The sequence below is a fragment of the Bombina bombina genome, chromosome 2 (assembly GCF_027579735.1).
Source record: "Bombina bombina isolate aBomBom1 chromosome 2, aBomBom1.pri, whole genome shotgun sequence".
NCBI lineage: Eukaryota > Metazoa > Chordata > Amphibia > Anura > Bombinatoridae > Bombina > Bombina bombina.
Genome location: NC_069500.1, coordinates 824,449,209 through 824,464,861, shown reverse-complemented (window position 1 = coordinate 824,464,861; position 15,653 = coordinate 824,449,209). Strand labels below are relative to the sequence as shown.

The 15,653-nt window shown below is 38.2% G+C and overlaps 1 protein-coding gene across 1 annotated transcript in view; it reads left to right on the top strand.

The window, feature by feature from the left end:
• The first annotated feature begins 1,959 nt into the window (after positions 1–1,959).
• LOC128647319 (phospholipid-transporting ATPase IC-like) overlaps positions 1,960–15,653 on the top strand; it is a 304,249-nt gene continuing 290,555 nt past the window's right edge. The window contains exons 1-2 of the mRNA XM_053700103.1: positions 1,960–2,064; positions 3,471–3,584. Of these exons, the coding sequence (XP_053556078.1) occupies positions 1,960–2,064; positions 3,471–3,584 (219 nt within the window). The remainder of the gene's footprint in view (positions 2,065–3,470; positions 3,585–15,653) is intronic.

Here is a 15,653-nt window from a genome sequence, read left to right as displayed (position 1 = left end):
AAGGAGGCAGCTTGGAACTGAAAAACAAGTTTTATCTAACATGACAGATCAACTGAGATATCTGTTTATTGTCCCTTTAAATAGGAGTTTGCAAATACACGTGGGAGTGTTTAACAAGTATTTGAGTAGCATGCTGATTTAATCTGAAAAAAAAAACAACAATGTCCCCACCAGTGCCATGCTTAACTAAAGGGCAGAGAACAGTTAGTGCACAAGTGAAGTGACCATGGGACCGGATATTAAATATAAAATGTGTGAGCCGCCGGTGCCTCCACCCTGCTTACATTAAGTTACCTGCGCTGTCAGTACTCTATCCATCCATTATCATGTAAGATTGAGTCATGCTGGGATACTGTCAAAAATTTAGATTATAGTTTACCCGCCTCACCGCGTCCTCAGAGGCACTGTAACAGTAGACTTCAGAGTACCTCGGTTTTTCAGTGCTGCTCTAACTCACGCCGAGACCACATGTGCAGTCATGTGTGCCAAAAACTTGTGAATGAATTTTGGCATGTGACAACCAACATAGTAAAGAGGGCAAAATAGGAAATAAATATAAAAAATCTACAATTGTGCTTCCAGGGGGCAATGCGGGACAGACAGCACTCTCCCTGTGACTGCGTTCTTTGCCCCAATGACTGAAACAATAAAAAAAAAAAGATAATCATTGTGTGCCATGAAACAGCCCGGTCTGCCTGCTTGGAAACAGCCCTTGCCACATTGAAAGCACTCGGTATGTGCTGTAATAGTGGGCAGTGCTAAAGTAACTAGGCGGTCCACCGGGCATTTGCCCGGTATGCCCTATGGTCAGCCCGGGCCTGGGTGAAGCAGACCAGATTTTCCTTGCCCTTCAGATCCTGAAGTGAAGCCACTTCCTGTCCCTACACCTATTTGTCAACTTGCATCAACTTCACCCCATGCCTCAACTCTGATACTTTCACTGAGGCCAATGAAGGGTCAAATACCCCTTCCTTCAATATTTTCATCCAGGGGTTGCATTTAGTGCTAACATGCTTATTATTAACTATTTAACTTTAATAGACCAAGCAGTGTTTGTTTCTCTTTAATGATGCTGTTTCATATAACCATCCAATATGGTTTAGGCAATGTCAGTGTGTTTTGCGCATGTGGAAATGTAGCCACCAATCAGCCAGCACTATCTATCTGATTCATGAAAGACTATAATTGGGTTTACTATCCCTTTAATATGTACTAGTCTTCTTGTTCTGCTTACAAGCCAAATTCTCGAAAATTATCAACAAATTTGTGGGGGGCCATTTTTCATAAAATCGATAATCTAAAAAGTGCTTCAAGTAACAAGGAAAAATGTTATTGTAGAACAAAAAAACAATATATAAACTTGCTTAAATCACAATATAAGAAATATTAAAATACAAAAACAAATGTGACGGTGCACAAAAAAGGATAAAATTCCCAGGTAATCACGGTGGTAATGCTTAGCAGGTGAACCTCAGGGAAAAAAAGAAGAAACACATATAGTGAAGTTCTGTGGTTATGTGAAATTTACAGCAGAACCTAGAAAAGTACTCACATTGTCTAGAGCTTCAAAATCAAGCTCTAGATATATAGGCACAGGAAGCTCCTAATAGGAGGCAAGGCAAAGAAAGATGTTCAATCTCCAAAGGATGAATCAGAAGTGGTTAAAAAGTATAACAAATTTATTAAAAACAAGTCACATGGCATATAATGAGACTGTCACAATCATAGATTATTACAAACAAAATACTGTGTGTATCACAATGTCCAATGAATGATCGTTTCACCAATCAAAGCTTGACTTTTTCAAGACGATCCTTTTTTGTGCACCATTACATTTGTTTTTGTATTATAAAAATGCTATTGCGATTGCACTGACATCAGAGCTGTTCATCTGAAGTTGTTAATGATAGATTGTTGTCAGCCCCTTTGTTTTTTGAGAAATGTCAGTCAGTAAGACATATGTATTTTTCAGATTACAGCTGGGAAGTTAAAGCCAACAACAGATCTTTCCATAAAACGGCAAAGAAGAAAGGGTTCCTCTGTTTTCAGAAGAATAAGTATGCGGTAAATATGACATATTTAGGTTTGCGTGGTTATAAATTAGTTCTTTGATTTAAACATCAGGTTTAATTACATGTCTGCCCTTCCCTTGATTAGGCATAACAAGAGATTTTATTATGCCTTGAGAGGTTTTATGAGGTGGCTTTATGTTAAAATGTATTTAGTTATTGGGAAAGTGATAATGTGGGGTATATGGAGCAATATGAGCATTAAAGGTATATAAAAACGTAAAAATATGTTGGGATTATACAAGCCCAGCATTTGATTGAAAGGCATTTTGCAATTCACAGTAAATCTAAAAAAAAAATCTCAGAAAAACTTCTGGTGCTTGACAGACACTAATTTGTGTATTCTATTGGCAGTTCTATGGGGTACTGTGAGTGCTGTGCGTCCTCTTTTATTAATATAGCACCCAAAAACATCAAAGGTATATTTTATATATATATATATGTATATATATATATATATATATATATATATATATATATATATATATATATATATATATATATATATATATATATATATATAAAAATAAATAAAACAGACTATATGATCTGATTAATTAAGGGGGCACATAACCAAAAACAATGTATGCACGTATACCAATAATTAAAAAAATAAGTACAACAACCCCAAATATCTAAAGTCATGGTTGCTAGTATAAACCATCTCAAAAAGCTCACCCAAAAGAAGTAGCTTTCATTAGAAAGATTTGGCACTCCTGAGTAACATTTATAAAACAAAAGGTAACAGTGCTTCATAGTAGAGATGTGAATTTGTTCAAATGAATGCACCAACGAAAATAAAGAAAACAAAAATATACTGATAAAAATAGTCAGTATTCATTTGTTTTCTTTATTTATTTTTAAGAGCTTGCCGCTTAATGCGCTCTCCATGCTCTCCAACAAATTTCCCTGTATATTCATAATGAAAATTTCAGCAGAAACAACATTTTCTTCAATCTACATCTTTACTTCATAGTGCAGAAAAACAACAAACCACCAAGGCAAAAGCAAATGGAAAAGCACTCACTCAGTGTAGCACACATTAATGTGCTAGCAGAATGGGCTGGATATTAAGTTTACTATTCCTTTAAGAATATTACTAGTTTTTTTTCCCCCAGATAAATAATGTTTTTATATTACAATATTAGAGTAATATCTGATGATATAGTATGTGTTATGGTTTGATAGAAGCAGTAAAGTTTTGTTCAGCAGACCATCTTCTGTGAGAAGCTTTGTATGGAGCAATGCTAAGCATTTTAGGCAGGTGTTATTTGGTATAGACACAGAGAGATAAGCATCATGTTTGTTCATGATGCAATCTTCCTTGTCTTCTTTATACCTGTACTTCTACTGATGAAATTCTATTCATGTCAGTTACAATTTATGACTTTATTTTTGCAGAATAATCGGATTAAGACTGCTAAGTACAATGTGCTCACCTTCATACCGTTGAACTTGTTTGAGCAGTTCCACAGGGCTTATGTGATCTACTTCTTATGTGTTTTCATCTTGCAGGTAATGATTACATCTAGTCAAGTAAACAATGTAACATTTCATATTATTTATGCGATGTTAAGTTAAAAGAAAGTCCTTTGTGTTCTTTATAAGTGGACACATACCTTACGTTCATTAAATATTGTAATTGAATTGTCAGTGTTCTGTAAACAAATTCTTTACATTTATTTTGGCATTTAAATTAGCTGTATTTGCCTGTAATATCCCCACCTATACTGATCATTTCATTCCTTAAAGGGACATTAAACACTAAACAAATGCTAGATAGAATGAACCATTAAAAGAAAAGATTAGTCTGAGAATAACATGTAGATGTATTTTTTTAAAGCTTTACTAGCTGTTCAAATATTGACAAAATAAGTGTCAAATTTTTTAGGGCCCAATGTTTTAAAAGGCGAGAGGACAGCTTCTCTACTTGCGGAGCTGTGCGTCCGCCTTCACTGCATACGGATAGCAGATCTGTTTTTAGACTGGCCCGTATATCATTCACACTCCAATGAGTGTGTAATGCCCGCCCCTTCATTCGCGCATTACACACACCAATGAGTCTGTAATGCCTGCCCCTTCATTTGCACGATTGAAGGGACTATCAATCCCGAGAGCAAGTGAGCTCTTAGTGATTTCTCTGCTCCACCTCTGAAGAGTGTAAGAAGCAGCGGTTTAATGCGTATGCATATGTAAACCTACCCAAGGCTCTTGCTGCTTCGTACATGGAGCCCATAGTGTCTATAAAATAATGGGAGCTGCCATGTTGTAACTTAGGTTACCTTCTCTGCTGTGGCCAATTAGAGACAGTTATAAATAGGTCACTAGACTGTGCAGCAAATGTCTGTGTAGAATATAACAGTTTTCTGCCCTTCCATTTCTGACAGGAACTGAAAAGCTCACTATTTCATAATAGAATTACAGGAAAAGGGACAAAATAAATAAAGTATATTGCAGTGGGGGGGGGGGAGTAGGAGAGATATGTACTAAAATGTTTATTTTCAATTGTTCTTTCTAATTATATAGACTGAGATAAGGGAGGCTTTGTGTTTGTGTGTGTGTGTGTGTGCGAGCGTGTGTGTATAAAAGGAAGGAGAATTAATCCCCTGCAATCTCAGCCCATTTTAATGGGTTGTGATTTTAAAAGAGCAGAAACCCACTAGTTCATATACAAAAATAAACTGAAAGCAACAATTTCCCATATATTTTATATTCTTTAGTGGGTATAAAAAATCATTGAAAATACATTAAGGGGAATCCAGTTTTACAATAAACTGTCCCTTTAATATCTATTTTCATCAGTTTGTACTCTACTTCCTTAATGTCGTCTTGTTTATATGACTCATTTAGCTGCAAATGTTTTCCTATAATTATAGGCAGACACCATGTGCATGTAAACTAATTCTCAATTATAGACAATTGGTACCTTTCAAGTAACCTTGTTTGACTCTTGAGTTTTTAAAAGTGCAGTACACTGCATTTCAGTCTAAATAAGATCTGCACCAATCCATAAGAGTTATCTGAGACTTGGAAAGCTAACCGTCCCTTAATTCCAGGGATCTCCCTTATTTGCAGGTACAAAAGAAATCCAGCGAGCCTCAAAGCATACTTTCAAACAATTTCTAATCCAGAAAGGAAAAAGCAAAACATGGTGTTAAAAGCTGCATTCAACAAGTAGCAGTCTGTCCAAACTGACGCGTTTCGGCTGTATTGCCTTAGTCGTAGATGCTTGAACAGTGCTCACAGGGGTGTATATATAGCACTGAAATTGCCTTAATCAACAGGAGCTGCAAACACTTAAAAAAATTCACACACAACAATCACAATTTACTGTCTATACTTGATCAACTGGGAGTTAACTTAACAATCTAGTGTCCTATATGTATAACTTCATTGTATTCCACTTAATGTTTGTAAGACAAATATAATATTTAGACATCAACTTTGGGAAATAAGGCAGATATACATTAAACAAATATGGTACACATTGTTGGAATAACTACTGCAAAGTTAATTAAGGGTACGGAAGTATAGCAGTGTAAAATAAATGTATGTACAAATCTCCCTTATTTGTCCAAACCCTTTTTTACAGTCTCCCAGGTTCCCTTATTTATCTGCTCTTAGAATATGTTGTTGCTGGCATATAATTTATTCTTGCTTTTATGATATGTTATTAGTTATCAGGGCAAATAGTTATAAGTAGAAGAATATGAATTGAGGTTCTTAAAGAAAAGTGTGCCGTAGCAAACAAACGAGTTTTGCGCTGTACCGGGTGCGTAAATAATGCAATAAAATGAGCGGTATCACACTTTTCATAGTGCTGCCATTACGAGTTACTGAAAGATCTCCTTGAGCTGTGCGGTATGGTGCGTTAAGCTCCATACCGCACAAAACAACACCTGCGATCGCGGAATGGCAAATCGCTGTGACGCAACCCCATTGATGTCTATGGGGACAAAAAAATTACATTTAAACCTAACACCCTAACATAATCCCCTAGTCTAGGCACCCCTAATCTGCCACCCCGACATCTCCGACACTAAATAAAGTTATTAACCCCTAAACCTCCTCTCCCCAACATCGACACTAAATAAACCTATTAAACCCTTAACCTCCACCCCCGGCATCGCGACACCTAAATAAAGTTATTAACCCCTAATCCGCTACTCCCCGACATCGCAGACACTAAATAAACCTATTAACCTCTAATCTGCAGCCCACCCACATCGCCAACACTATAATAAAGTATTGACCCCTAAACCACCAGCCCCCTACATCACAACTAAAAAAACTAAACCTATTAACCCCTAAACTGCCGCCCCCCCACATCACAAAACACTCAAACTATTAACCCCTAAACCTAACACATCTATCTTTAAATTAAGTTACAATATAACTATCTTAAAATAAATAAAATCTTACCTGTAAAATAAAAAAAAACAAAGATTAAACTATAAATTAATATAACTATTCTAATAAAATAAAAAAACTACCAATTAAAAAACCTAAATTACAAATTTAAATAAACCTAACACTACGAAAAAATAAAAAATCTAACATTAAAAAAATTATAAACACTGAAAATACGAAAAATAAAAAACTCTATAAATTACAAATATAATAAACGAAATGATTAAAAATAAAAACAATTACACCTAATCTAATAACCCTATAAAAATAAAAAAGATCCAAATAAACACCCCATAACCTAACAATAAACTACCAATAGCCCTTAAAAGGGCCTTTTGTAGGGCATTGCCCTAAATTAAACAGCACTTTTACATTAAAAAATTACAAAGTCCCCCCTAAAAGTAAACCCCCCCACCCAACCAACCCTCCAAAATAAAAAAACATGTCTTAAAAAATTCTAAGCTACCCATTTGTATGGGCATTGCCCTTAAATGGGCAATGCCCATGGGCTCTTTTACTGCCCTTAAAAGGGCATTCAGCTCTTTAATTCTGCCCAAAGCCCTAATCTAAAAAAACACACCCCAAAAAATGAAAAAAATAACTAACACTAATGAGAGCTACTAAAATCCAATTGGCTGATTTAAAGAGCCAATAGAATTTCAGTAGCTCTCATCCTATTGGCTGATTTAAAATGTCAGCCAATAGGAATGCAAGGTACCCCATTTTTAAATGGGTACCTTGCATTCAAGCTTCAGTGTACGACGGTGATCATATGAAGAGGACGCTCCGCGCTGGATGTCATCGCCGGTCCTGGACAGCTCCACTCGGTGCCTCAACAGCTCTGCTGGGCAGAGTAAAAGAGATGAATGCCCTTTTAAGGGCAGTAAAAGAGCTGAATGCCCTTTTAAGGGCAATGCTCATACAAATGCCCCTTTGGGGGCAATGGGTAGTTTAGGATTTTTTTAGAGTTAGAGTTTTTATTGTGGTGGGTTTTTACTTTAAGGGGGGCTTTGTAATTTATTTAATGTAAAAGAGCTGTGTAACTTAGGGCAATGCCCAACAAAAGGCTATTTTAAGGGCTATTGGTTGTTTATTGTTAGGTTAGGGGGTGTTTTTATTTTGGGGGTCTTTTTTTATTTTTATAGGGCTATTAGATTAGGTGTAATTGTTTTTATTTTTGATCATTTTGTTTTTTATTTTTCGTATTTTTAGTGTTTATTTTTTGTAATGTTAGATTTTTTTTTATTTTATTCCGTAGTATTAGGTTTATTTAAATTTGTAATTTAGGTTTTTTAATTGGTAGGTTTTTTTATTAGAATAGTTGTTAGGTTAATTTATAGTTTAATCTTAGGTTTTTTTTTATTTCACAAAGAAGTTTATATTTATTTTAAGATAGTTACATTGTAACTTTTAATTTAAAGTTAGGGGGTGTTAGGTTTAGGGGTAAATCATTTAATTTAGTGTTTTGCGATTTGGGGATGCGGTGGTTTAGGGGGTTAATAGGTTCAGTTTATTAGTTACGATGTGGGGGGCTGGCATTTTAGGGGTAAATAGGTTTATTATAGTAGTTGTGATGTGGGGGGCGGCGGTTTAGGGGTTAATAGGTTTATATAGTGTTGGTGATATGGGGAGCCGGCGGTTTAGGGGTTAAAAGTTTTATTTTAGTGTCGGGGATGTGGGTGGCAGATTAGTGGTTAATAGGTGTATTATAGTATTCGTGATGCTGAAGGGTGGTGGTGTAGGTTTAATTGGTAGTTAATGGATGTTAGTGTACTTTGTAACATTTTAGTTATGAGTTTTGTGAAACATTTTTGTTTCGCAAAATCCATAACTACTCGTCTCAGATCACGGAATGGATTGTGTCGGTATAGGTAGTAACGCAAGCATTTTAGCAGAACCGCACAACTTGTAATACGGCGCTATGGAAAATCCCGCACTCAAACGTCATTTTTTTAGTGCGAAATGGAGGTTGTGTTACAGGCTAAAATTCCTGCGGTATAGCTATACCACTGCGACTCGTAATATGCGTTACCGGCCATTCCACGTGCAATGGCCAATTTTTCAGGAATTCAATGTCTCAGAACAACATGCAGAACAGAAGTGAAGGTACTGGGGATCCTACCAGTGACAAAAAAGATTATCTTTTTTTCTTATGGATCTACAAGCCATTATAAAAACAAGAATAATTTTGCCAGTATAATTAACCATGAGAAGGACTTTGGTATAAAAGCCAAATGGGATGTCTTTGCAACATCCCATGGCAAAATACATGTGATGGGGTTGGAGGAACAACTAAGCAGAAAACTACAAAAGCCACATTGCAGGAGGAAAACCAAAAGTCAAATCCTCACCCCCAAATATATCTACCTCTTTTACAATGTGAAGTTTAAAAGTGTTACAGACATTTATGTCAAAAGCTAGGAAGTAACTGAATTTCATGACTGGAAACTCAAGGACAGGTTTGGTAAGTGTGAAAGAATTCCAGCTACAAGCACATTTCCTTACTGTTGGGAAATACAACACCTGGCCACCAGGAGGAGGCAAAGACACCCCAGCCAAAGGCTTAAATATCCCTTCCACTTCCCCTATCCCCCCCAATCATTCTTTGCCTTTTGTCACTAGAGGAGGATGGCAGAGAAGTGTCAGAAGATTTGGATAGTCCTTAACAGGTATGTTCCCTTCAAGAGACGACTGGAGTTTAAAGTAATCATATAAACCTCTCAGTGAAAGTATTGATGAAAGTTAAAGTCTGGAGATGCAGGGAAAGTTTTTCTGAGAAGCCATCCAGACTGTCTATCTAACAACTCCCAAGCAACCAGTGTTAACGAGTTACACTGCTTGCTTTTCCACACTCAGGTCCCTGTCAGAACATTGCTACAAGGCTGTCACACTTGAGAGGCTGTGTCTGTTCCACAGCATGGATCCTGGAGGGTTAGTCTGTGTTATTTTTATATAGCAGGGACGTGATTATATAAGGTCAGTGTGATTCCTTTATACCTCAGTAGGATTAAGGTTAAAATCTCCTCAGTGGGAGTTTATTGGGAACAGTTTAGGGAGTTTATATACTGCTTTAACATTTGTGAAAGACGTTTTCAGGGCTCATTTAGACTGTGTACTTTTGGCTTGAACAGGCAGGTTTCACTTTCACTTTTGTGAGTTGTGCAGCTCTTAATAGCTTTGCACACTTTTTCCTGACACTTGTCTTGGTCTAGGAGTTGGTGAGTGTCCCAGCCATTGGTTTTGTAAAGGTGCCTTTCTATAGATAAAATATTTATTTTTGTATCGTTTTTCTTTTTCTACTGTGGGATTGCATACCTACTATGGAGGACTCTGATAATTCGTTAGAAGGTTCCACTCCTTCTGTAGTGCTTAATAATACCTGCTTATATTGTGAGGAGTTCGTAGTTTGCCCGCATGCTCAATTTTGTTCCAATTGCTATGGTACTATTTTAAAGTCTAAGAAGGGAACTAAATCTGCTATTAAACTTAGCGCTTTTAGTCCCTCTGAGCCATCAACCTCTCAGGATTCTGTGAAGCGAGAGATTACTACCCTTTCTACCCTAACTACTTTTAAAAAATTCTTCCCGGTCCCTGACTCTCAATTAGAGCTGTGGGGCTCCATCCCTAAGGTGGATGATGCCATTTCGACGCTAGCTAAGCATACTACTATCCCTCTTGAGGATAGCTCTTCCTTTAGAGAATCCATGGATAAGAAGTTGGAAACTTTCCTATGAAGAAATAGAAACACAGAGGCACCACCATGGCCTAGTACAACCAGAGCATATGTAAATAGACGCAAATAGATGTATATACTCACAAACAAAAAGCCCCCAATGGTGCTATTGAGGCAGACTGGAACCGTTGGGTGCTTTTTGTTTGTGAGTATATACATCTATTTGCGTCTATTTACATATGCTCTGGTTGTACTAGGCCATGGTGGCACCTCTGTGTTTCTATTTCTGCAGACACTGAATATCAGGATGGCCGTCCTTTGACAGAGAGCTGCACCTTTCATCTGGATCATTGCCATTAACTGTTTTTTATGGACTTTTTTTGGTAACACTATCTGCTAATGCTGAATGTTGTTCTATATACTTATATCTCAATTGTGATTTTTATTTTGATATTGTTTTTTGGTTTTGCACATATCAGGTAGTGCCCCCTAAGGGTGTGGGGTATATCTGTGTACACTACTCTCTTTATACATTTTTAACTTTCCTATGAAGAACGTTCCAACATTCAGGATTTTTATTTCAACCGGCGGCAGCGGTGGCTGCGGCCGCCATCTACTGGTGCGACTCCCTGTCAGAACTTATCGAGGTGGAATCTCCCGTTGAGGATATTCAGGAGAGAATTAAAGCTTTAAGAGTAGCTAATTCTTTCATGTGTGACGCAAATATGCAGATTATATGCCTGAATGCTAAGGATTTAGATTTTGTGGTCCTAGTCCATCGGGCTCTCTGGTTGAAGTCTTAGTCTGCGGATATGACTTCTAAATCCAGACTCCTTTCTCTTCCTTTCAAAGGGAAGATCTTATTTGGACCAGGTCTGGACTCCATCATCTCTACGGTTACTGGAGGGAAAGGTGCCTTCCTACCTCAGGATAAGAACAACAGACCTAAGGGACGGCAGTCATCTAATTTTCATTCCTTTCGTTCAAACAAATCCCAACTATCTCAATCTTCATCCAAACCCAAGCTGCCCAAGAGCACTTGGAAGCATGCTCAGTCCTGGAACAAGACCAAACAGACAAAGAAGCCCGCCAATAACAAATCGCCATGAAAGGGCGGTACAGGATCGGATAAAGTAGGGGGCAGATTGTTGCTTTTCTCAGATGCTTGGTTTCAGGATGTTCATGATCCTTGGGTTCTGGAGGTCATATCTCAGGGATACCGGATAGGATTCAAATCTCATCTGCCCAGGGGCCGATTCCTACTCTCCAGGCTGTCTACAAGGCCAGAGAAGAGGACAGCCTTTTTAGATTGCGTACAGAATCTAGTCTCCTTAGGAGTAATTGTCCCGGTACCTACATCATAAAGAGGTCTGGGGTTCTATTTAAAACTCTTTGTGGTTCCCAAAAAGGAGGGAACCTTTTGTCCAATTCTGGACTTGAAGTGCCTAAACAAATTTCTAAGTGTCCCCTCCTTCAAGATGGAGACAATAAGATGAATCCTTCCCCTGGTTCAGGAAGGACAGTTTGACCACCATAGATCTGAAGGATGCATACCTTCATGCTCTGATCCAGAAAGGCGAACCTCAGGAACTAGAAATGTTCCCTGTGGATCAACACTTCCAGTACATAGAACTTTTGTTTGGCTTAGCTACTGCTCCAAGGATATTTACGAAGGGTCTAGGGGCTCTTCTAGCGGTTGCCAGAACCCGAGGTATAGCAGTAGCTCCCTACCTGGACGATATCTTGATACAGGCACCATCTTTTCATTTAGCAAGGGATCACTCAGAATTTCTTCTTAGTCTTCTTCTGTCACATGGATGGAATATAAACTTGGAAAAGAGTTCTCTTACTCCAAATACCAGAGTGAATTTCCTGGGCACAGTTATAGACTTTGGGTCCATGAAGATCTTTCTAACAGATTAGAGACATTGCAAGCTAACATGTCCTGCCCCCCAGGCCTCTTTGAGACCTTCAGTGGCCCAGTGTATGGAGGTGATTGGACTCATGGTGTCTTGTATGGACATCATTCCCTTTGCCAGATTCCATCTCAGACCTTAACAGCTATGCATGCTGAGAAAATGGAATGGTGACCATTCCGATCTGTCACAACAGATAGTACTGGACAGCCTGTCGGGAGACTCGCTCTCTTGGTGGCTCTGTCAAGATCACCTGTATCAAGGCACGTGCTTCTTGAGACCGTCCTGGGAGATTGTGACTACGGATGCCAGTCTATCCAGCTGGGAAGGCACAGGGGCTGTGGACTGATCTATATGCATTTCAATTTTGACGAGAATGTCCCTTTAAATGAGAAATAGAACTCACAGATTTGCAGAAAGCTGTTTAATGTATTAAGATAGACTGTGTGAATGAAAATGATTTGTATAAAGAATGTTGTTGTACCAAACTGTATCAAAATATAAAATAAAGTGTTTAATTTGTCCTCCATTAAATTAGTTGATTCCTTTGTCTCCCTTACTATCTAAAAAAAGTGAGTAACCCTACTGAGGTCATTCCAATGCATTAAAACAATTATTAGAAAATACTGTCATTGTTTGGATTTTGACTGGCATGTACAACAGGTGACACACTAACAATAATGATTAAACACACGTTATGGGATATTAAATACTAAACTGTAATGTCATTTGGTTAATAATGTATAGTTACAATACACTTTCATTATTTATTTTAAACACAACTATCCCTAAGTTGTTATAACTATATTTCTTTTAATATCAAATTTGTAATTGTTACACCATATTTTAGCTTGTAAAACTGCAATTGCAAATTAACATTACCCTACCTGCAATACCTATACTCATTTAGCAAATAAATGTACAAAAATCTGCAGTACAAGATAATATAATTTATCATTTGTTACTTAGTTGAAATAATTTTTATTGCAAAACATATAAAGAGTACATCACACCTTGTACATTTTTCATTTACAGACACTTTTTAGTTTAAAAGTGTTACAGACATTTATGTCAAAAGCTAGGAAGTAACTGAATTTCATGACTGGAAACTCAAGGACAGGTTTGGTAAGTGTGAAAGAATTCCAGCTACAAGCACATTTCCTTACTGTTGGGAAATACAACACCTGGCCACCAGGAGGAGGCAAAGACACCCCAGCCAAAGGCTTAAATTTCCCTTCCACTTCCCCTATCCCCCCAATCATTCTTTGCCTTTTGTCACTAGAGGAGGATGGCAGAGAAGTGTCAGAAGATTTGGATATTCCTTAACAGGTATGTTCCCTTCAAGAGACGACTGGAGTTTAAAGTAATCATATAAACCTCTCAGTGAAAGTATTGATGAAAGTTAAAGTCTGGAGATGCAGGGAAAGTTTTTCTGCGAAGCCATCCAGACTGTCTATCTAACAACTCCCAAGCAACCAGTGTTAACGAGTTACACTGCTTGCTTTTCCACACTCAGGTCCCTGTCAGAACATAGCTACAAGGCTGTCACACTTGAGAGGCTGTGTCTGTTCCACAGCATGTATCCTGGAGGGTTAGTCTGTGTTATTTTTATATAGCAGGGACGAGATTATATAAGGTCAGTGTGATTCCTTTATACCTCAGTAGGATTAAGGTTAAAATCTCCTCAGTGGGAGTTTATTGGGAACAGTTTAGGGAGTTTATATACTGCTTTAACATTTGTGAAAGACGTTTTCAGGGCTCATTTAGACTGTGTACTTTTGGCTTGAACAGGCAGGTTTCACTTTCACTTTTGTGAGTTGTGCAGCTCTTAATAGCTTTGCACACTTTTTCCTGACACTTGTCTTGGTCTAGGAGTTGGTGAGTGTCCCAGCCATTGGTTTTGTAAAGGTGCCTTTCGATAGATAAAATATTTATTTTTGTATCGTTTTTCTTTTTCTACTGTGGGATTGCATACCTACTATGGAGGACTCTGATAATTCGTTAGAAGGTTCCACTCCTTCTGTAGTGCTTAATAATACCTGCTTATATTGTGAGGAGTTCGTAGTTTGCCCGCATGCTCAATTTTGTTCCAATTGCTATGGTACTATTTTAAAGTCTAAGAAGGGAACTAAATCTGCTATTAAACTTAGCGCTATTAGTCCCTCTGAGCCATCAACCTCTCAGGATTCTGTGAAGCGAGAGATTACTACCCTTTCTACCCTAACTACTTTTAAAAAATTCTTCCCGGTCCCTGACTCTCAATTAGAGCTGTGGGGCTCCATCCCTAAGGTGGATGATGCCATTTCGACGCTAGCTAAGCATACTACTATCCCTCTTGAGGATAGCTCTTCCTTTAGAGAATCCATGGATAAGAAGTTGGAAACTTTCCTATGAAGAAATAGAAACACAGAGGCACCACCATGGCCTAGTACAACCAGAGCATATGTAAATAGACGCAAATAGATGTATATAATCACAAACAAAAAGCCCCCAATGGTGCTATTGAGGCAGACTGGAACCGTTGGGTGCTTTTTGTTTGTGAGTATATACATCTATTTGCGTCTATTTACATATGCTCTGGTTGTACTAGGCCATGGTGGCGCCTCTGTGTTTCTATTTCTGCAGACACTGAATATCAGGATGGCCGTCCTTTGACAGAGAGCTGCACCTTTCATCTGGATCATTGCCATTAACTGTTTTTTATGGACTTTTTTTGGTAACACTATCTGCTAATGCTGAATGTTGTTCTATATACTTATATCTCAATTGTGATTTTATTTTGATATTGTTTTTTGGTTTTGCACATATCAGGTAGTGCCCCCTAAGGGTGTGGGGTATATCTGTGTACACTACTCTCTTTATACATTTTTAACTTTCCTATGAAGAACGTTCCAACATTCAGGATTTTTATTTCAACCGGCGGCAGCGGTGGCTGCGGCCGCCATCTACTGGTGCGACTCCCTGTCAGAACTTATCGAGGTGGAATCTCCCGTTGAGGATATTCAGGAGAGAATTAAAGCTTTAAGAGTAGCTAATTCTTTCATGTGTGACGCAAATATGCAGATTATATGCCTGAATGCTAAGGATTTAGATTTTGTGGTCCTAGTCCATCGGGCTCTCTGGTTGAAGTCTTAGTCTGCGGATATGACTTCTAAATCCAGACTCCTTTCTCTTCCTTTCAAAGGGAAGATCTTATTTGGACCAGGTCTGGACTCCATCATCTCTACGGTTACTGGAGGGAAAGGTGCCTTCCTACCTCAGGATAAGAACAACAGACCTAAGGGACGGCAGTCATCTAATTTTCATTCCTTTCGTTCAAACAAATCCCAACTATCTCAATCTTCATCCAAACCCAAGCTGCCCAAGAGCACTTGGAAGCATGCTCAGTCCTGGAACAAGACCAAACAGACAAAGAAGCCCGCCAATAACAAATCGCCATGAAAGGGCGGTACAGGATCGGATAAAGTAGGGGGCAGATTGTTGCTTTTCTCAGATGCTTGGTTTCAGGATGTTTATGATCCTTGGGTTCTGGAGGTCATATCTCAGGGATACCGGATAGGATTCAAATCTCATCTGCCCAGGGGC